Source organism: Aedes albopictus, chromosome 2 (assembly GCF_035046485.1).
Source record: "Aedes albopictus strain Foshan chromosome 2, AalbF5, whole genome shotgun sequence".
Taxonomy (NCBI): domain Eukaryota; kingdom Metazoa; phylum Arthropoda; class Insecta; order Diptera; family Culicidae; genus Aedes; species Aedes albopictus.
The window spans coordinates 451,384,806-451,406,444 of record NC_085137.1 but is presented as its reverse complement, the minus strand read 5'-3'; the positions used below and the strand labels follow the sequence as shown (position 1 = coordinate 451,406,444).

Sequence of the window (21,639 nt, the reverse complement as noted above, 5' to 3'; positions counted from 1 at the left end):
GATTAACAGGACCGCATTTAGGGGAGGAGGATCAGCTGGCCGTGGATTCGGCCCCCCACATTTCAGGAGCCCTGCTCATAAAATTTCACTTCGCGAATAAAATTGTAATATAAGAAAAAAAACACAAATCAAGAAACATCCCTTGATTTTATTTTTGATTATAAGGCTTAACACCTTTTTCCATTTCAATTAATCAGTATTCTACAATTGCACAATGTATTTTACCGGAATTTCTATAGAAAATTTTCGCCTTAAATCTGGAAAATCTCCAGAAATTTGTAAAACGGAAAGCCAAAAAATCCCTGTTAAATATTCGTGTTTGTTTGTTCAACAGAAATGATGAAAATTCGAAACTTTTAAGGATATCTCCTCGGAGTTTTTAAAATAATGTCAAAAACATTCTAAACTCTCTTTAACAGCAGTTTCAAAGATTTGTTAAGGAGTTTTTTACAGAAATATTAAATGAGTTTCAAGAATGTCTGCAGCAATTTACAAGAATTTTTGAATTCAATTGGTCTCACATATCAAACCAATAAAATTTTTTGGTGATTTTTTTCTTTTGAGAGTTTCGTTCAGAATTACTTTAGGAATCTGTTCCTAAGGAATAAAGAATCTGTTCCTAACTTCTTCTTTCTGAATTGAACATGTGATAAATATGGCAAATCTATGAATTCCTTGAGGAATGCAAAGAAAAAAATGTTGGGAAACCCTAACAAATCTTGAGAGAGTTCAAAAACATCCGTTAAAATCGGCTAAACATTCGTTCTGCATTTTCGCTAAAGACTTTTCAGAAAAATTGCAGAAAAATCTCTGAAAAAAAACCTGAACTCATCCGCTATAATTTCTTGAACAATTTCATTAAATATTTCGTCAAACCCATAGAATTTCCATTGCTTTCTGATATCGCCAGAAACCCTACTAGTAGTAGCGTTAAAACGTTTTATGCTTATGTTAAAGCAATCCCTCCAGATGTTGTACCTGGGATTCCGTTTTGGAGTTTTTTTTTTGCAACCCAGTGGTTGCAGGAATTTTACTACAAATTTCGGTTCGGGGTAATGGCTTCCAGCCTGTTCAATATAAGAGTCCGTTTAGGCATTCTAGGGGGATCCACGTGGTTTCGAAGGTTCAAGAAGTTTCAATGTGGTTTGAAAGTAGTCTCCGAGTTTAACCTTTCAGCGCGCGCGCTGTTGTAAAAAGTACAACACCTCCAAAAAACCTCGCTCGTCGTATACTGCGCGAGCGCGGTGCAGTTTCGGTTGCTTGATGGCGCGCGTCCCGAAAGGTTAAAGTAGCTTTCAAGGGAGTTTCAGAGATGTTTCGGACTCGGTTTCAGAGTGTTTTCAATGGTCTTCAAAAGGATTCAGAGGGTTCCGCAGGGGTTTGTTTGGGTTTCAGGGGCCTACCAAGGAATTTACAGATTTCAAGTGGCTTTTGAAAGCGTTTCAACTCGTTTCAGAGTGTTTTACACCCTGAAATGTTTAAAAGGGATTTGAGAGTGGCTTTCTAGGAAATTTCAGGGATATTTCAGAGTGGTTATGGAGGGTTTTGGTGTTTAGGGGAGGTTTCCGGGGTTCTAAAGGGTTCTGAACTGCTACAGAGGTGTTTGGAGGCCTTTCAATGAGTTTCAATTAATTTCAAGATATTTCTGAGAGTTTCAGTGAGCTTTATGAAGGCTTCTAAGGGAGCATCTCCCCTCTTAATAGATATTTCAAGGCTTTTTTGGGGGTTCAGAGGAAAATTGATTGAACATTAATGTGCCTATGAGATTTTAAACCTTAGATCCTATGTGATTACGCTTGTAGATCCGATGCTATGCAGAACTACTTCTAATCTAGTACTCCACCGGTTCTGCCCTATTGGGGACTACGAAGGTGATGATTTTGTTTGCGGTTTTCTGTGAGAAAGTGAAGGAGGGAAGATTTTTTGCTTTTTTTCACTCATACTCCCATAAGAAACCCCGTAGGAAGAAAGAGTGTTTCCCGGCTCATCAACCTTCGTAGTCCCCAATCGCAGATATAAATTCATTTCCCCACCATTTCTCAGATGTACCACATTTCAATAATTGCCTTTGAACAAGTGCTATAACAAACTACAGAAAATAAAGTGTCTCGAGTAATTTGTTTCAGATAGAACAATTCATTAAAATGACTTGATCTTGAGAAGGCAAAAGTACCAAAAGTTATCTGCAAGCTTGACAAGTAAGTTGTTCGATCGAAAGTCCACACAACACTTCTTCATAATGAGATCAATTTGTATCCAACTGTCAACGTTCGCCAATGTAATCGATGCCCGGCCACCAAAACCAATTTTAATTTCCAATCATCCAACTAAAAGGTGCAAGTGAAACTAAATCGAAGAAAACAAATCCGATTCGAATCGATACACCTAATGTAATACGTATCGATTAGTCCACTTTCTGTCTCTAATCTTTATTGCCGCCGTGTCTGTCTATTACCCATTGCAACACGAACAAAATCAAGTGCCACCCCACCTCGTGCCATTCAACACACACACCCATTGCTTCATGGGAAAATGCAATAATTTCGCAACCAGCAGTGTGGTGAAATCGACCCTAACCCTCTTACTACCATGGGCGACCTTACCACATGAACCCCCCACCCCTTGCATACCTTCCGCTGCACCCTGCGCAGCGACCGCAGAAAAGTTACCAAACTTGGCGACAGATTATCATATAGTTTCTTGTGCACCATTTCACCGCGATCGGTCTTCGGGTGGGGGAATCAGTGTAAAAAAAGTCACTGCTGTGAAATAACTCCCCTCGGTATTTGTCTGACTATGCTTGTTTTAGACAATTGAAAGCCTTTCCAGTTTTAATTCTCATCATGTTCCATTCATCAAATAAGTAAAATATTCTACATTGATTTTTTAAACACAGAAAAACTCTTTCAATGTAGTTTGCATTTGAAGATTTTAATTGCTCCACCAATTGATACATCTTGTTTAAAGCCTCGATCACAAAAAATATGGTGCATCAAACCTTGATTTCCCCCACTCTAGTGCGGTACGCCAAGCTACGGAAAGAAACTAATTGAAATTCAGCTCGCAATTTGTAGCATATCTTTCACTCGGCTTTGATGGCTATTGGTTAGTTGATTGGTAGCTCTTGGGGTAGTTCCACTGCAAGTGCAATGACAATTGACGACGACAATAATTGAGATTGGAGGAAGTTGCTGGCAAATCAAGCGATCGAGCACACCGCACGCTACACTATTGACTACATCAGCGAAGTGCGCGAGCGCACCCACTACGGTATGTGAAATTGGCATTGTTGGTGTTTGAGTCATAGACAAACGGATATGAATTGTCTGCTCTATTTGCTTTGACTATTGGTTTCAACAGCCGAACAATTTCTACGAATGAAACATACGTGCATTCAAATGACTTTATTGCTCTCTCGAGTAGAGGTAAATAAGAACATGGTAATTGAAAAGTGTTTTACACGATTTGATCCTATTAAAAAGTTTTTTTTTCCTTAAAACTACAACACAATATTTTTTAAACAAAAAAAAATAAATTTCAATAGTTTTATTTTAAAAAATCATTCAGAAAACTTCAATGTCAAACACCTTGAAATAAAAAAAATATGGGTCCAATTATTTTCGATGAATAACAAACACACCAAGTATCACGACATTTGAAGATACACTATATCGATTTTCTTAGGAATGGCTGTATTATAAGTAACGGGCTGAGAACATGGAAAAGATCTAAATGGAATTCCAAGAAAAGTTTTCGACGGATTCTTTTAACTTATTTTTAATGATACAGTATTGTTCCGATTTTATCACGCCCCTTTTCAAAAATGCTTTTGGATATTCTACAAAATCTGTACGCATATTTTATATTTTCAACGTTGCAATACACGCCTTCAACATTCATCTTAAGCACTTGTATGTATGTATGTATGTATGTATGTATGTACAATCCATCTCCCACTGACCGACAGTGCTTTTATGGAAGAAAAATGCCTGCGCCTATTTTTAACTTTTATCCATAGACGCAAACACTTTTAGTCCTGGAGATGGAAGGTGATAGCTCTACTGCACGTCCAACGACCCATTTCAAGTATGACAGGGCTTCCACGTACATCTTGAGGTCGTTTTCTGAAACAGTAAGCCCCGCATTGATGCATCCGGATATCAATTGGATATCTGAAATGCATTAACACTTCCTGAATCAAAAATTTGCATTTTTGTTTCTGGCGCGTATTTGGTATGGTAAATATCCCATGTATGAATAAAATGACGTTTTTTAATTAGAAAGATCTCACCAAGTTCTTCATAGTCTGCCGTGATAAAGTTGTATTCTTATTTCTCCAGCGATGCAGCAACGACCGAAATAGGATTGATTTCATTGCCGCGTTCACTCAAAACGACGTGAAGCGATCAAACGAGTCAGCGATTACTGGCATCACACCGAAACTCCCAAATGATACTACGCTGAATAATTACACTTTAACACGTGGAAAACTGACTGGGTGGCCTAATACCGGCCGAACCACCAGCGAAATCGTCACTTAAAATTCGTTTTGAGAACGCGCAAAAAATGACAAGCGGTTAAAGTAGCTTCAACATTCATCTTAAGCACTTGCTCTCAAATGTAACAGCAAATAAATGAAAAATAATGGACTGACGCGCGGAGGCCGTGATAAAATCGGAACATTACTGTATCTACATTCCTAGAAAAAACATATAAATTAAGACTCAACAAACTTCCTTTAGAAAATAGTTCAGGATTCCTCTTCTTATGTTTTTTTGCTCCCATTTTTTTTGGCAGAGCTTGGGTGAAAAAGGCTGGAAGAATGTTTTAATTTTTTATGGATACTTCTTAGGCCTTTTTTTATTTTGATCTAAATAAACTTTTCGTCATCTAAAACCGTTTATCTTATCTTTATAATTTACAATTTTGAGAATTTTGTTTTTTTATTCTTCTATTTTTTGTTTTTGAACATCCTTACACTTTTAAATTTTTCCTGGAAGCCTATTTGAGATGTTGATTTTTTAAGGCGAAAACATCTTTAAATTTCAGAACTTTTGTTAAAATATTTTTATTTTTTTTTTCTAGAAAATTATATTTTCCGTAAATTTTCATTTTAAATAAATATCTTTAGAGTGTATTCAACTTCCCTAAACTCTTTTACTTTAATAGAACGATTCTGGAAAAGAAATATGTTAATTGTGGCGGTTCAATACAAAAGAAACAATGACATCTTAAAACTAACCAAAACATCAATTTTTCTATTATTTCAAAAAATATAAATACGCTTTAAAGGGCATTATTAACTATTTTAAGGTATACAGAACAGTCTTAAATATCAGCCAAAAATATAAAAGTATCGATTTCCCAGGAAAAAATGATGCTTCAAAAATGCTCAAACTATACCCCGTCTAAGGGCGGGGTTGGGTATTAGCTGGTTAAAAGATTCTGAACCACATCGTTTTAGGATTCTTGCATAATCTGTGTAGATTTAACTGTCTCTTGTTCAAACAACAAGAACATCGTGGAAACCGAGAAGTTTCAGCTCCAAGATTGAAGATAGCTTGCGAAGTAAAATATAAACGGAATGTTGATGTTGGAAGAAAACTAGGCCCTGTGAAAGCCCGCTTGAAATATTAAATAAAACTTGTTTAATGAGTTCAGAAAGATTCTTTCCAAATATGCCAGAAACTCGAGCAGGAGTTCATCGGAATTTTTATTATGCAATCCCAAGGAGGTAACACTAAAATTCCTGTCTGAATTTACATCATTTGTACTGCAAATTCCTCCATGGCTTTCGCTGGTAAACATGTTGGGAATTGCCGTAAGAGTTCTGCGTCATAGATTTTTTTTATAAGAAGTTCCCGTTAATAGTTCGACTTTCAAGTGTTTCGCCAAACTATACTTTGGTACAAATTTCATAAAAAACGCAGATTGTCAGAGCGCTTCACCAGAAACAACATGGAAAGTCAACAAGAAATGTTTCTTCAGGAATGTCCACTGGTTCTTCTTCCAAAAGTCCTTCATTACTTCTTTCAGGGACTTTCTTCCTGATGCTCCATAAAAATAACTTACTGCAACTTTCAACAGGGCTCACCCGATTCCCTTCTCAAGATTTTTATTTTCACTAATTTTCTAGAAAATCTCCAATTGAAACCCAGCAAGAACGATTATTATATTATTTTCATATTCTAGCAACATTTCATTGCGAAAATACTCCCAGGAAGCCCATCATTTTGTTGGATACTTCCCACATTTTTCAATTTGGGAATTTAACAAAACCTGTTCATTAATAGTGCTACTACTATACTCAGTGCAATCTTAGGGAATTAAAACGAAGGGTTTAAGATTCTTCCCTAAGATTCGTTCTAATGCGTAAGACTATAGCACCGAAATTAGTACATCTATAGATCGTAACAGTCGAACTCTCTTTATCCGGTAATCTGTTTATTAATTCAGGTAGAAATTTCTCCATTATTTTAGAAGTTTAGCAGGAATTTATAAAAGTTTTTTTTTTCAAACATTATTTCAAAAGTTCCACAAAGATTATGCTTTAAATATGTTTTGTAAATTTCCACAGGGATTATCTGAAATAGTTTTGATAAATTCCTCTACTAGTTTCGCTAGATATTCATCCTATGTAATATTCTTTAAAAATACCACCAAAAATGTTCTACTTTTGATTTGTTTTTTTTTTATTTCTCTAGGAATCTGATCACTTTTTAGATGTTTCTTCAAAAACTATACCAAGAATTTAGTCAAAAAATCCTCTCAAACACTTGAAAAAATCATCCAGGAACCAATTTCCGTAATATTTTTTCCAATTTTTTCTATCATTTTTATTGCAATATCCTATCGCACTTTCCCAAAATTATCTTGAATTCTTCCATTTACGAATAGCTAGGGAAACTGTTTCTTTTTTCGGTAGTCACCCACTGCACATTTTTTGCGTATTCGTCAGAAATTTAATGTTTAAAAAATTGGTTTATTTCTAACTTGTTTGATGTGCATTTTTTTTTTTCTAAAAACTTTCCAGAATTTCCTAAACAATTTCTACAGCGATATTCCCAAAATTCTTCTAGAAACACCTTTGAGAGACTTTCAAAAAATAGTTCTGTTATTCCACTAAAAATTATAAGAAATATTCACTGGAGATTTACCATGAGGATAGCTAAAAATTGATTACAAGAAATTTATATATTTTAGAATTTTAACAAATTTTCTCGTTTAATCTCAACTGAAAATTTAAAATAGCGATTTTTACAGTGAATTTTGTGCTACATTAATTAGTTTCGACCAAGTAGTAACTAGCTAGTGTAAAGCTGGTGGTTCACTGGGCTGGGCCTGATAAATAAATAACCATGAACGATTCGCACTCTCAAATCTTTTATATAAACTTAGTGTCTCAACGGAAATTTTCATGTTTAGTTTGATGAAATTGATATCGGTTCAAAAAAATGTCCAATACATATGATTTCTTTGAGCTCTTGGGATTTCTGAACACTTCTGAACAACCGAAGGCCAAGTAATCATTTGTAATTTTCAAATGGCATGAATAAAATAAAACAAGTTTATCCTCACATACTTTTTACTATTTTATTAATCGCTCTTGATAAAATTGTTTGTATAACCAACGAATGTTGTAGAACCCTAGACGGCATGATAAAAGGCATGTCTTGACTTCCGAGAGTCGTATGTGGACAATAATTATTATTTTCAATAAAAAAAAACTGTTGACCACAGTCACCAATAATACATCGAGTAGAGCGGACCTGGTGTGGTGGTTAGAACACAAGACTATCATGCAAGGACCCAACACACTCCCGACATACTCATAAAATGTGTGTTCTTCCTTCGGATAGGAAGTAAAACGTGGGCCCCGAGATGAACTAGCCTAGGGTTAAAAATCTCGTTAAAACAGACAAAAAAAATATTACATCGAATAGAACAAAGTAATTTGCAGAACAATATTTCTGACCTGTTGGGATTACCTGGTATTTGAGTTCATTTAACTGTAGGTTAACCCTCTGCTTCCCATGGTTGCTCTAGAGCACCATACCATCGACTTTCGACGAGCTCGAGACAAACGGAATTAGATGAATATGATGCAATAGTCTTTAGAATATGATTGTAATATCATTAGGTAAACCCAACACCCAACTACTTCTTTCAATAGTGTAACAATTGATAAACAATAAAAAAAACCATGGATATACTATTATTGATTTCGAAAAATTTGGGAAATTTGCAATAACTTTTGTTCAAGCACTTCGGAAACGCTTTCTTGGCATAGAAATAGTTGTTCAAAGTCGTGGGAAGGAAAGGCTTAACGTCGTTTGAATTTGGTACTCCAATAAGCTACATAAGGTTATTATATTCCATCATATGCTCCTGGTAATATTTGATGACCTCTTCATCAGACCTCGACAATTTTTTTGAGTAGCGGGGGTAATCTGGTTAAAATCAGTCTTCTCATTGCATTGTATTGCATTGACACATGCAGATATGAAATAAAATAAGCTTGACGTGTTGACGTGAACGTATGACTTCAACTTCAGATACTTAGATTTTCGAAATACCCACTTAAACCTGATCGATGTAATTTTGATTTCTGTAGCTATCAGATGTAATAATGTGATAATAACTCTATTTGTTGTACATCTTCAGTTATCTGGAGTCGAGGCATGGCAAGTTAGGTTACCAAATATTTCTAGGAAAAACATGTGAGACTTTCTCAATTGCAATTGTTTATTCATCACTTAAATTCACTTAGACCTCTTTCATATTCTCAATGCCCATTACCGATATTCCCACCTAATTCATCTCTTTTCTCTGTATTCATTTCTTATCCTCTCCCATCAGAGTCTCCCCGTCGCTACATCGAGAGCGATGTCAACATCCACTACAAGACGCCCATCCGGTACGAGTACAAGGAAGCCATCCCGGACGATGAGCTGGCGTACCGGCAGGCGGAGCACATGCGCCGCGTCTACCAGGAGGAACGACGCCGCAAGTACATGCACGAGCTCGAAGATCTGCACAACCGACGGCACACCGACAACTTCACGCCCTCGCAGAAGTCGCCGATCCCGCTGAACCGCTACGAGGACTTCGAAGCGGACCTCTCGCCGAAACCGGCCGGCGGCCAGGTGCTGTCGCGAACGATCATTGCCCGGGCGCTGTACAACTTCCAGGGCCAGTCCGCTAGGTTCGTTGAACAAGGATGACTCCGTGAAACAACTAATAACTATTTGATGGGTGTATTTTCAGGGAACTGTCGTTCAAAAAGGGTGACCTCATCTACCTGCGGAGACAAATCGACAAGAATTGGTACGAAGGTGAACACAATGCCATGATCGGACTCTTGCCTGCCAACTACATTGAAGTAAGTGACCGAAATCTCTGAACATACAACAGTAGTGTTATATCCTTGACCTGATTGTAGATCCTCCCACGGGAAGGTGCCAAACCCCTGCCGAAGAAGCCCCAGCGCGAGGGAAAGGCCCGCGCCAAGTTCAACTTCACCGCTCAAACGGCGGTCGAACTGTCGCTGCTGAAAGGAGAGCTGGTTACACTAACCCGACGAGTGGACGAGAACTGGTTCGAGGGACGAATCGGCACCAAGAAGGGAATCTTCCCCGTTTCATACGTAGAGGTTTGGGTTCATGGGTATCTGATTCTGCGCAGCATACTTGAACGTCTGTTTTTTTTTAGGTTCTAACTGACATCGGCGGCGAGGAGAGTTACGAAATCGAACCGATTGTGAAGCCGAATCTACAGACGATACAGACGCATACGCTGACGACCGGCGGATATGATGGCTTGAGCAATGGAAGGGTGTCGCCAGGAATCATCCGGGAGACGAAGACGGTGCAGAAGACGGAAGTGCTGCACGTGGACACCACGAATGAGCCCATTTCGTAAGTCAATATGGTGTCAATAGATACATTAAAATACTGCAATCGCATCTAAGGTTTATCCGAGAATTTGAAAATATTGTTTGAAGTTACTGTTGAGGCTGGTAGTCGGAGGCAGGAAGCCAAAAGTAAGAGACCAAGTGGGAAATTGGAAGCTAGAAATCCGAAGCTATAAACTTGAAGCTGTTAAAGAAAATAAGAAACTATAAGCTGGAAACAAGATAGATGCATGAAGCTACATAACTATAATCTAATACTGCCAGAAGCTGGGAATTGGAAGCTAGAAGATAGAATATGAAAGCAAGAAAGAAAAAGACTAGAAACTAAAAAATTGAAGGTAAAAGCTGGAAGCTGCTAAATAGAAGCTGAATAGAAACTTGTTTCTTGAATTGGAAGCTTGAAACTAGATGCCAGAAACTGGATCTAGAAGCTGGAACCTAGATTTGACGTGTATTTTAACATTTGAGTTTATTATACACTCATAAACCAGAAGCTATTATGTAATGAACATAGCTAAAATCTTAAGTTTTCAGGCACAGATGTGTTAAAAAAAGACAAATTGAAACGGAAAACTTCTCAACGATTTTATTTCTTAGTCTTTGGTGTTTCAATTTGTTCACTGTCATCAAATTTGTGCCTATAAACTTCAGGCTTTACTTTTATTAATTGAAGCTGGAAGCTAGAATCTAAAAACAAGAAACTAGATGTCAGAAACAAAAATCTGACACAAGAAGCTGAAGGCTAGGAACTAGAAGACAGAATCTGTTAACTGGAAGCCATGAAAGCTAGAAGTCAGAAACTAGAATTTCAGATCTGGAAGCTCGACACTAGAGGCTGGAAATTAGAAGCTGGATTCTAAAAGCAACAAACCAGAAGCTAAAAGCTAGAAGACAGAATTTAGAAGCTGGAAACTACAAGGTGGAAGCTTAGATTATTTTCAGCGGTCACGATCTATCCCAAATTTCAGCCAATTGACAAAATTTTACAACTCCATCGTTCTAGATGGAGTTCGAATTGGAAAAGGGTTATTCCCGTGAGAATCCATTCACCAATACTTCTAGTAATTACTTGAAAAAGTTCATTAGTCTTCGGCAATTATTTCCACATTTCCTTCGATAATTGTTGTTACAGTTCCTATGGTATCTCCTTTATGAAGTTCATACAGTATTTCTTTGGATACACTAAGTTATTCCGCAGGGGAATCCATCTACACTTTCGACCCAGTTTGGTATATACACAAGGCATTTTTGGAGACTTCTTTGGTTTTTCTTTTATTTTCTCCCACTGTTCCAATAAATATACCCTCGGTAATTCCGATTTTTTATTTCCTTTGGCAGTTTATTTTTTTTTTAGTAATTTCTTTAGAAGTTCCTTTGCCAGTTTTGTTGAAAATACCATTTTTGCAATTACGTTGTGAAAAGACGAACATTTGTTGGCTGAAGTATGCTGAAATGGCCTACTTTTCACCACTAATGCAGTAGTACTAATGCAGTAGTACTTTTCGGCACTCTTAAGAGTGCTGAAAAGTAGCACTTTTCGGCACTTTTGCTCGTACGCACTTCTTACTTACCACCGTGCCTTCCGTAGATTCAGCCTCTGCCTCTACATCCACTGAGCAGCTCGAATCCCAATCAGGACAATTTCAATTACGATTCGAACTACAAATCTAGTGTAGAGGCAGCTGCTGAATCTGCTTTTGCCTGAGCACAACTATTTGACAACGGGAGCTCGATTAGTGGGGACGCCTACTACACCATAGCCTACCTGATCAAACGAAAAACTACGCCGACAAGCATGAGCGCGCGCACGTGGTTCCTACTGATATACATGTTTGTGTAGCTAGAAAATATAGCACTAAATGGGTATTTTTCGTAATTGCAAATAACTTTGTATGCAACTCGTTTCAAAACTAGATTTTTTCAGCACTCGTCGTATTTATCCAACTCGGCAAGCCTCGTTGGATAAATGTACGACTCGTGCTGAAAAAATCATCATTTTGCAACTTGTTGCATAAATAACTAGTTTAATTCATTCAACAATTCCGTTTCAATCCTTTTGACAACTTCCTTGCAAATACCTTGGGCTTATTTATTTATTATTATTTTTTATATAATTTTGTCTTTTGGGAATTGTTTCGGCAATTTCATGGAGTATTTTTGCGGAAAATGTTTTGAGAATTCCTTTTTTTTTTTGTTATTTCAAAAACAAAATGCCTTCGGCATTTGGTTCCCCGATTGCTTCAATTATTGACTTGCGAATTTCAATGGTAATTCATTCTCGGCGTTACCATGAAAGTTTGCTCGGAAATATTAAAGTCATTACATTAGAGATTCATTTGGCAATTGTTTCGGACTTTTTTTTGAAAATCTTTTTTGGCAATAACTTCAAACTCTTTTGATCATTCATCTGAAATTTTATTAAGCAATCCCTTCAGGAATTCCTATACGATAATCTTTGTGAGTTCTCCTGAGTAATGAAATTCTTCGGCCATTTCCCTGAAAATTCTTTTAACATTTTTTTTTGGTATTTTCTTCGGTATTGTTTGCAACAACTGCTTAAATGATTGTTTTGGGAATAGCAATTTCCTTTTTAGGTTCCTAAAATTGGCTTGGAAACACTTTCGTAGAGGATTCAGTCAGCAAATTATTCGGTGATTACTTCGGACAATTCCTTTGGAAATTCATTCAGTAATTCCGTAAGGAATTTCTTTGGCAATTTCTTTGAAATATGCTTTGCAACTCCGTCGGAATTCTTTTGGAAATTCCTATGGCTTTAAACATTCCTTTATCAATTCATTTGAGCTTTTTATTTGAGAATTCTTTCAACAATTTTCTTGGATTTTTACATTACCTTCAGTAATTCCTTTAAAAACAATCCGTTTTTTTTTTAATTCTTTCTTCCTGAAAGAACGCACTTTCAGAAATTTCTTTGCAAATTACCTCAGCAATTTCTGCATTAAATGCATTTGGCAAATTTTTTTGGTGATTCATGTTTAGGATTTCTTTAGGATTGCTTTAAGTTTAAGCAATTTATCTGGTGGTTCTTTGGCAATTTTTTGGTATCTTATTTGACAATTCCTGTGAGAAATTCATGGGATTTTTTACAAACTCCTTCAGAACTTTCTTTTAAAAATCCATAGGTAACTCATCTGGAAACTTCATCAATTTCTTCCGCATTTTTCGGGACCCCTTCCACAGTTCTTTTGATAGTTTTTTTTTTTTTATTCTTAATCACTTAACCTAATTTACAGCTCTATTGTCCACTTGGGCACTACGTGAGCGAGAACAATTGACAGCTGCACTTAGACTTTGTACAGCGCCTAGATGTATTCTATTCTATTCTTCTATATTGAACTGGTTGCCTGCGTGCTTCTTTCACTGTTCTACTCTATTAATGGTAGAATGAAGAGCACGAGGATGTGGATGAGTGGCTGTTATTCCTTTTCCAGTCCGATTGGGGGTCCATTAAGAGTTGCAGTTCGCCGATGTCCAGGTATCCGGGTCCGTTTGAGCCGTAGGCTCAGAAGAGGGTCAATGTCAGCCGCTCTCTGGGGAAGAGCAACTGACGAAAAATTGCAAGTGCCGGGGCTGGGAATCAGACCCATGACCATCCGCATATAAAGCGAACGTGTGACCAACTACGCCACGGGCCCCGGCCATCTTTTGATAGTTATTTCTATTTTTTTTAATTCCTTCACCTATTGTCTCAGATATTCTTTCAGTAATTCCTTTGGATCTTCATTCAGCTATACTTTCTGGGGTATCGTACAAGACTCCCTTTAGAAATTCTCTCCGGAATTTTCTCAATATTTTTTGGTAGTATTTATGAGAATTCCTTTGACAAATCTTCTAGAAATTCTATCCCTTTCTTTGGGATTTTTTTTTCAAGAGTCTCCTTTTTAAGATCTTGTTTGGAATACTTTATGATTTCCGACAATTCTTTTGGGTTTTTTAAGAAACCCTTTTGGCATTTTCTTTGGGAAATCCCTAGACAAGACAATTCGTTCATCTTGCATTTTCGGCAATTACCCACCGCCCCAGTTCCACCGGTGTTTGTTTTAAGTTCTAAATAACGCATATCGATCGATCAGGGATTCCTAGAGATAGCTCATGGTTATGGAAAGAATATAGATATTCCGGAGAAAACTAGGTACTGTTAACCCTAAAAGGGATACCTGGGGTCCATTGGACCCCAGGCGCCTTTCAGAGCTCGTCTTTGATGGAACACACTCAGCGAGGTGACGAAACTGAGGCCTTGAAGGTATCCCTTTTAGGGTTAATGATTACAAAATATAAACGTTTGAGAATCTGCAGAAGAAATTGAATTTCTCCAGCAGTTTCAACCGGAATTCTTCTGCCATTCTCTTTGGTTTAGTTCAGGTTTAGTTCCTTCGGGATATTTTAAGAGCTCCACTGATATTTCCCGTAAGAGTTTTACAGGGTTTTTTTATTTTTTAGAAGTACCTCAAGGAATTCGTTCGAGTGTTATTCCAGGAGCTCTTCCGGAAGTTCTATCGCAAGTATCTTTTTAAGTTTCTCAAGGAGTTCTCCCAGAAATTGATAAGGTATTTTTTCAGAAGTCTTTCTGAGAACACATCCAGAAGATGCTCCGGAGATTCTTTGAAGTGTTCCTTCGTAGATTTTTTTTTGTAAGTTCCACCGGAAATTGTACCAAAAATTCCTCAAGGATTTTATTTTCCTTCCAGAAATGCAACCGAAATTTAATGCAGGAATTCATCCGACAGTTCCTACAAGTTTCCCAGGAAACTCTTCTTCATTAATCTTTTTTTCGAAAGATCCTTCGGGAACTCTTTGAAGAGAGTTTGGCTGGGAGAAAGTGGCTGCGGAAATTTTCTGTGGGAATTCTTCTAAATGTTTTATTTTAAGTTGTGGGTTTTCTGCAGGGATTACTCCAGGAGTTGCACCAATATTTTTAGTAAAAAAAAAACACATTCGTCAGCCAAAGGCTGCACATACTGAACATTACTAACACGAGATAACGAAGTACACACATAACACCCAGTAGTGGCCCGATGGAGAAATTTCCGTGTGACGAAAAGTTTTCCCCGTTTGGAGCGGGAATCGATGAACCCGCACTCCGAGGCTTACAAAATGCCTAGACGACTTTTTTTTTTTTTTTTTTTTAATAATCTTTATTAGTATCTCAATCAATTTTTACATTCTTCAACTTAATTTAGGTGTTCTGTGTATTAATAACACACTATCATCCTAATTTGGTGAAATAAATTTAAGCTATTATCAATACTAATTAATAACATATTACATTTCATTTGCTGTAGCAGTTAAGATTTTTTGCAGGCTTTATTTTTCACCTGCGTGTCAGAAATACATTTTTTTTTTTTTTTTTTTTTTTTTTTTTTTTTTTTTTTTTTTTTTTTCAATTTATCCTAACCCTAACCCACCTTAAACTAATTATACAAAGAGCTAATCGTAGCAATAGAAGACTGCAACGATTTTTGACGAAAGTTGGCAATGATTTTAGTTGACATCTGTTCCAATGTTTCAATATTAGAAATTTGATGCAACTCATTAGTGCTATACCAGGGAGGCAACTTCAGAATCATTTTCAAAATTTTATTTTGAATCCTCTGAAGTTGCTTCTTTCTGGTATTGCAACAGCTCGACCATATTGGGACAGCGTACAACATGGCCGGTCTGAAAATTTGTTTATAAATCAAAAATTTGTTTTTGCGACAAAGTTTTGATTTTCTATTAATAAGTGGGTATAAACACTTAATGTATTTATTGCACTTAGTTTGAATGCTTTCTATGTGGTTTTTAAAAGTTAAGTTTTTATCTAGTAAGAGCCCTAGATACTTAACTTCTTCCGACCAATTTATTGGAGTTCCCCTCATAGTGACAACATGTCTACTTGAGGGTTTCAAATAAAGAGCTCTTGGCTTATGTGGGAATATGATAAGTTGAGTTTTGGAAGCATTTGGAGAAATCTTCCATTTTTGCAAATAAGAAGAAAAAATATCTAAACTTTTTTGCAATCTACTACAAATAACACGCAAACTTCGCCCCTTGGCTGAGATTCCTGTGTCATCTGCAAATAACGATTTTTGACATCCCTGTGGCAAATCAGGTAAGTCGGAGGTAAAAATATTGTATAAGATTGGTCCCAGTATGCTGCCTTGTGGAACACCAGCTCTTACAGGTAATCTATCTGACTTGGAATTTTGATAATTTACCTGAAGTGTTCGATCCGATAAATAGTTTTGAATAATTTTAATAATATATAGTGGAAAATTAAAATGTTTCAATTTTACGATCAAGCCTTCGTGCCAAACACTATCGAATGCTTTTTCTATGTCAAGAAGCGCTACACCAGTGGAGTAACCTTCAGATTTATTGGAACGAATGAAATTCGTTACACGTAAAAGTTGATGAGTAGTCGAATGACCATGGCGGAATCCGAACTGCTCATTGGCAAAAATAGAATTTTCATCAATATGAATCATCATTCTATTTAAAATAAGTTTTTCAAAAAGTTTACTGATAGATGACAGTAAGCTAATTGGACGATAACTAGAAGCTTCGGCAGGATTTTTGTCAGGCTTCAAAATTGGAACAACTTTAGCATTTTTCCATTTTTCAGGAAAATATGCTAACTGAAAACATTTGTTAAATATATTAACCAAAAATGATAAGCAACTTTCTGGAAGTTTTTTGATGAGAATATAGAAAATTCCGTCATCACCCGGAGCTTTCATATTCTTAAACTTCTTTATAATAGATCTCACTTCGTCCAAATCAGTGCCGAATGAATTGTCGAAAATGTTCTCATGATTGAGAATGTTTTCGAATTCGCGGGCAACCTGATGTTCTATTGGACTAGTGAGACCTATACTGAAATTATGCGCACTTTCAAACTGTTTGGCAAGTTTTTGTGCTTTTTCAGAATTAGTTAATAATATTTTGTTATCCTCTTTCAGCGCAGGAATAGGCTTCTGAGGTTTTTTCAAAATTTTTGTCAATTTCCAAAACGGCTTAGAGCCGGGGTTTAATTGAGAAACTTTATTTGCAAAATTTTTGTTTCTCAATTCGGTGAAACGTTTTTTAATTTCCTTCTGAAGATCCTGCCAGATTACTTTCAAAGCAGGATCTCGAGTTCGTTGGAATTGTCTTCTTCTCACATTTTTAAGACGGATCAGAAGTTTCAGATCGTCGTCAATAATAACTGAGTCGAATTTGACTTCACACTTTGGTATTGATGCGCTTCTAGCTTCGACTATAGTACTAGTCAAAGTTTCAAGGGCATTGTCAATATCAAAATGTGTTTCCAATGAAACATTAACATCTAAATGGCTATCGATGTATGTTTTATATGTATCCCAGTCAGCTCTGTGATAATTGAAAGTAGAGCTGATGGGATTAAAAATCGCTTCATGGGAAATTTGAAATGTTACAGGAAGATGGTCAGAATCAAAGTCAGCATGAGTAATCAATTGGCTACAATGCTGACTTGAGTCAGTTAAGACCAAATCAATTGTTGAGGGATTTCTAGCAGAAGAAAAACAAGTGGGGCTATCGGGATATAGAATAGAAAAATATCCTGAAGAGCACTGATCAAATAAAATCCTGCCGTTTGAATTGGACTGAAGATTATTCCACGAACGGTGTTTCGCATTAAAATCACCAATTATGAAAAATTTGGACCTGTTGCGAATTAATTTTCGCAAATCAGATTTAAGAAAATCTATTTGCTGGCCAGTGCATTGAAAAGGCAAGTAGGCCGCAATGAAAGTATGTTTACCAAAGTTTGTTTCAACAGAAACACCCAAAGTTTCAAAAACTTTGGTTTCGAATGATGAAAAAATTTGGTGCTTGATGCGCCTGTCAACGATGATAGCAACTCCACCACATGCTCCATCTAGGCGATCATTTCTATAAATAAAATAGTTTGGGTTTCGTTTGATTGAAGACCCAGGTTTTAGATAAGTTTCAGTAATAACTGCAATATGCACATTATTAACTGTTAAAAAATGGAATAGCTCATCCTCTTTGCCATTTAGAGAACGAGCATTCCAATTTAAAATGTTCAAAAATTTATTTGGATCCATTACCAAAACGTAATCCAATTACTATTTTATTTGTAAATTTAACTCCAACTTGGACTGCTTCAGCCATAGTTTGAGTTTTGAACATTGCATCAATCATTTGTTGCAATTGTTCAGATAAAAAGTCAAAATCGGAAGCAGACATGCCTGAATCACGTGCATTTTCCGAATTTGATGTTTGGTGATAGGAATTATTTGAATTTTGCTTACCTGCAGCCACATGGGCATAGGTAGCTCGATTCGTTTGAACAAAATTAGAAATATTACTCACTCCACTGCTGGAGGGTAGATTATTCGCTCTAAGGTTTGTTTGGTGGTTAACTACCTCCGGCGAATAGGTACGAGCGGTATGAAAATTATTCAACCGATCGTTGATGGAAGAATTTGTGTTGTTAGAAATTCTACCTGCAGAGTTTCGGGTACGACTAGCGTTCCCATTCATCTGCCGGGCACGTGATTCGACAACTTTTTTGCGGATAGGGCAATCCCAAAAGTTTGACTTATGGTTGCCACCGCAATTCGTACATTTAAACTTCCTGGTATCTTCCCTTACCGGACAGTTGTCCTTGGCGTGAGAAGAACCTCCACAAATCATGCATTTAGCATCCATGTGGCAATGTTTCGTTCCGTGCCCCCAACCTTGGCACTGACGGCACTGAGTTGGGTTCTGGAAATTTCCCCCAGGCTTACGAAAATGTTCCCATGTCACTTGGACAAGAAACATTTTCTTCGCCTTTTCCAAATATTTCAAGTTATTTAGATCACTTTTGTTGAAGTGAACTAAATAAAATTCTTGAGAGATACCCTGCCGAGGATTCTCAGAGCGGGTTCTCTTTTTCATTTTTATTACTTGGACTGGAGTGAATCCAAGTAATAAGTTGAGTTCAGTTTTGATCTCATCAGGTGATTTGTCATCACTAGAGAGACCTTTTAATACGACTTTGAACAAGCGTGCAGACCTATCGTCGTATGTGAAAAATTTATGCTTCTTCTCAGTAAGGTACTTGAGAAGAAGATCCCGATCTTTCAGGGTTTCCGGCAATACGCGGCAGTCTCCTTTCCTGGCAATTTGGAAGGAAACCTTGATTCCCCTTATGGAGTTCAAGATCTCCTGCCTAAAACCAGCAAATTCACAGACGCTGACCACGATTGGCGGCACCCGTTGTTTTTTAGCAGAAATTGAAGTACCTGGGCTAGAGGCATCCTCAATTTGCTGTTCCGAAAAATTGTTTAGCGTTTCATAAGGATTACTCATTTCAACGAAATTTTCATCCGAAACAATTGTTTTAGTAGCAGGAACCGGAGAAGCTGAAAGTTCTCCTTTCCTTCTAACTTTGCCGCGTTTAGCGACAGTTTTGAAACCGACTTTTTTGGAAGGAAGCGGTGAATTCAAGGATTCACCCTTCCTTTTGTTCGATGATGCAACCATGATTTAATTTGAAGCGACCTTCCAGGAGGTTTTTTCCCTAATCGGTGTCCAAGTAGGATTACCACCGTTTCACGGAATTTGACTTCCGTAAACGGGTCCAACGAAAAATCGAAGGCACGGGTCCAGGCAAGGATCGAAAAGGAATCAGTAGGTATAAATTTAGCGCTGAAAAGTGCTATTGTGGGTAGTACTGAGAAGTACTGTTGAATTGCTTTAGGTAGTAAAACTTCCTGCAGCAGAGAGAGCTTACGTCCGCACAGCACAAGAGTACGATGCGAACTGATGCCTAGACGACTGACACCGCTAACCGCACGGCCACAAATCCCATAACTTCTTTTGGTAATTCTTGCAGGAGATCCTCAATTACTTTATCCAAGAAAAATTAAAAAATATGTTGAATAGGAAATGACTAGATTTGAGAGATGTTTTGGAAGTTTCAAGGAGCCCCTTGAAGAAAAACAAATCCGAGGAAAGTGCCCAAAAAGTGTTTCAAAGAATAATATCTTAGGAAAATAAAATAAAATTAAAAGCCATTGTTGAAATTACTGTAAAAATAAATTTCAAAACAGAATATAGAAATTCAGGAAAAAACGCTTCTGGATATTATCATGAGGAGCTCATAGAAACGCTATCTATAAGTATTTTTTCTTTCTTATAAAAACTTAAAGCACTTCTACGGATCGCTCTTAATATTACTTTGAACGAATCTTAGGGTTTCCTATTGACTCCGAATTAGGTCTGATGAGCAGACACAGACTGTAGAAATTTTGAAAAAAAAACTGAAAGAATCCTCAAAATGATTTCCAAAGAGACTTCTAAAAGAATTCATAAGGAAATCATTGCAAGGTTGCCTGGAAAACTTTTTAAGAAATGCTGAGAAGGAACCCATGAAGAATTTATATTAAAGATTCCCAAAGAAATTTCTTGAGGAATTTTGAAGAAGCTCTCGGAGGAACTGTTGAAAAAAAATGCTAGAGAACCTTTCGAAGGTATTCTGGCAAGATTTCGCGAAGCAACTCGCAAAGAAAGTACTAGAGAAATTATGGAGATTTTTCCGAAGAAACTTCGGAAGGAATACTCGAAGGAATTTCATGATAGACTGTTAAAGGCATTACTTAAAGAACTCGTGAAGATATTCCTGATATGGGCTTTGACGAAGTATCATGATAACTTCCAGAAAAACTCCCAAAAAATACTTTCTGTAGGAATACTTGGAGCAAAAAATGCAAGAATGTTCTGGTGAACACCTGAAGGAATTTTGGGAAGTACTCTTGAATAAATGCTAGGAACAACTCCTGAAACAACTTCGGGAACTCTTGAATAAATGCTCGGAGAAGCTTCAAATTCCCAAAGGTTAGGAATGAGATTTCTGAAAAGTTGTTTCTTTGAGAACTTCCGATAGAATTCCCAAAGAAATTACAGAAGGAATTACCAAAGGTTAAACCAGACGAACTTTCAAAGTAAATACCGAACATATTTTAAAATAAAGTAAAGTCATAAAAACTCATGGGATTAACTTCTTCAAAGGACATGAACGAATTTTTCAAGAAGTTTCCAACGAAATTAACGAGTGAAATTCCTAACGTGCTCTTGGAAGCATATTTGGTGCTGAGCAATTACTAGTGAATATTTGGAGAGATTTTCTGAACTTATTTCTCTGGAATAAAAACTCTTAAACAAATTTGCGAAGAAAATTTTAAAAGATTTCATTAGGAAAATTTCAGAGAAGCTTCCGTGCATCAATTGAAAGAATGTTTTAATACACTTCTGCAGCTATTGTTAGTACCAATTTACTAAGGAACTTTTTGAGGAAATTCTTAGAGTAGTTCCTGAAGGAATTACCATAGTAACCCCTATAGTTGTCAAGCGACTTTTGTTGACTTATGGATTACTGCACGAATTTCTACTGGCCTGCTCTAGGGGCGGGACAGTTCTAATATTGATTAGCAATATTAGCAGTATTAGGTAATATTAATCCCAGGGAAGAAGTATATTTGAACAATGTAAGCCACGCCGGTCGGACTGAGTAATTGATTTGGAATGTCAACAAAAAACATTACATAACATGATCGTTGTGTTTCAGTGTTCTATGACTAAATAATTCAGGACCTAAATCAGCTAAATATACCTCCCTTATGGGGGGGGGGGGGCGGTGCAGGGGACTGTTATGGTCTTCTTGTTTTCTTACCCAGCATTAAAATTATGCTGCTGTG

The 21,639-nt window shown here is 36.9% G+C and overlaps 1 protein-coding gene across 3 annotated transcripts in view; it reads left to right on the top strand.

The window, feature by feature from the left end:
* LOC109398403 (uncharacterized) overlaps positions 1-21,639 on the top strand; it is a 698,553-nt gene that overhangs the window by 391,943 nt on the left and 284,971 nt on the right. For 2 of the 3 annotated variants that reach the window (XM_062853889.1, XM_062853888.1), the window contains 4 exons: positions 8,860-9,205; positions 9,268-9,382; positions 9,443-9,652; positions 9,712-9,921. In XM_062853889.1, coding sequence (XP_062709873.1) covers positions 8,860-9,205; positions 9,268-9,382; positions 9,443-9,652; positions 9,712-9,921 — 881 coding nt within the window. Of the gene's footprint in view, positions 1-8,859; positions 9,206-9,267; positions 9,383-9,442; positions 9,653-9,711; positions 9,922-21,639 lie in introns of those variants that run through there. The other variant, XM_062853887.1, reaches the window with a different exon arrangement.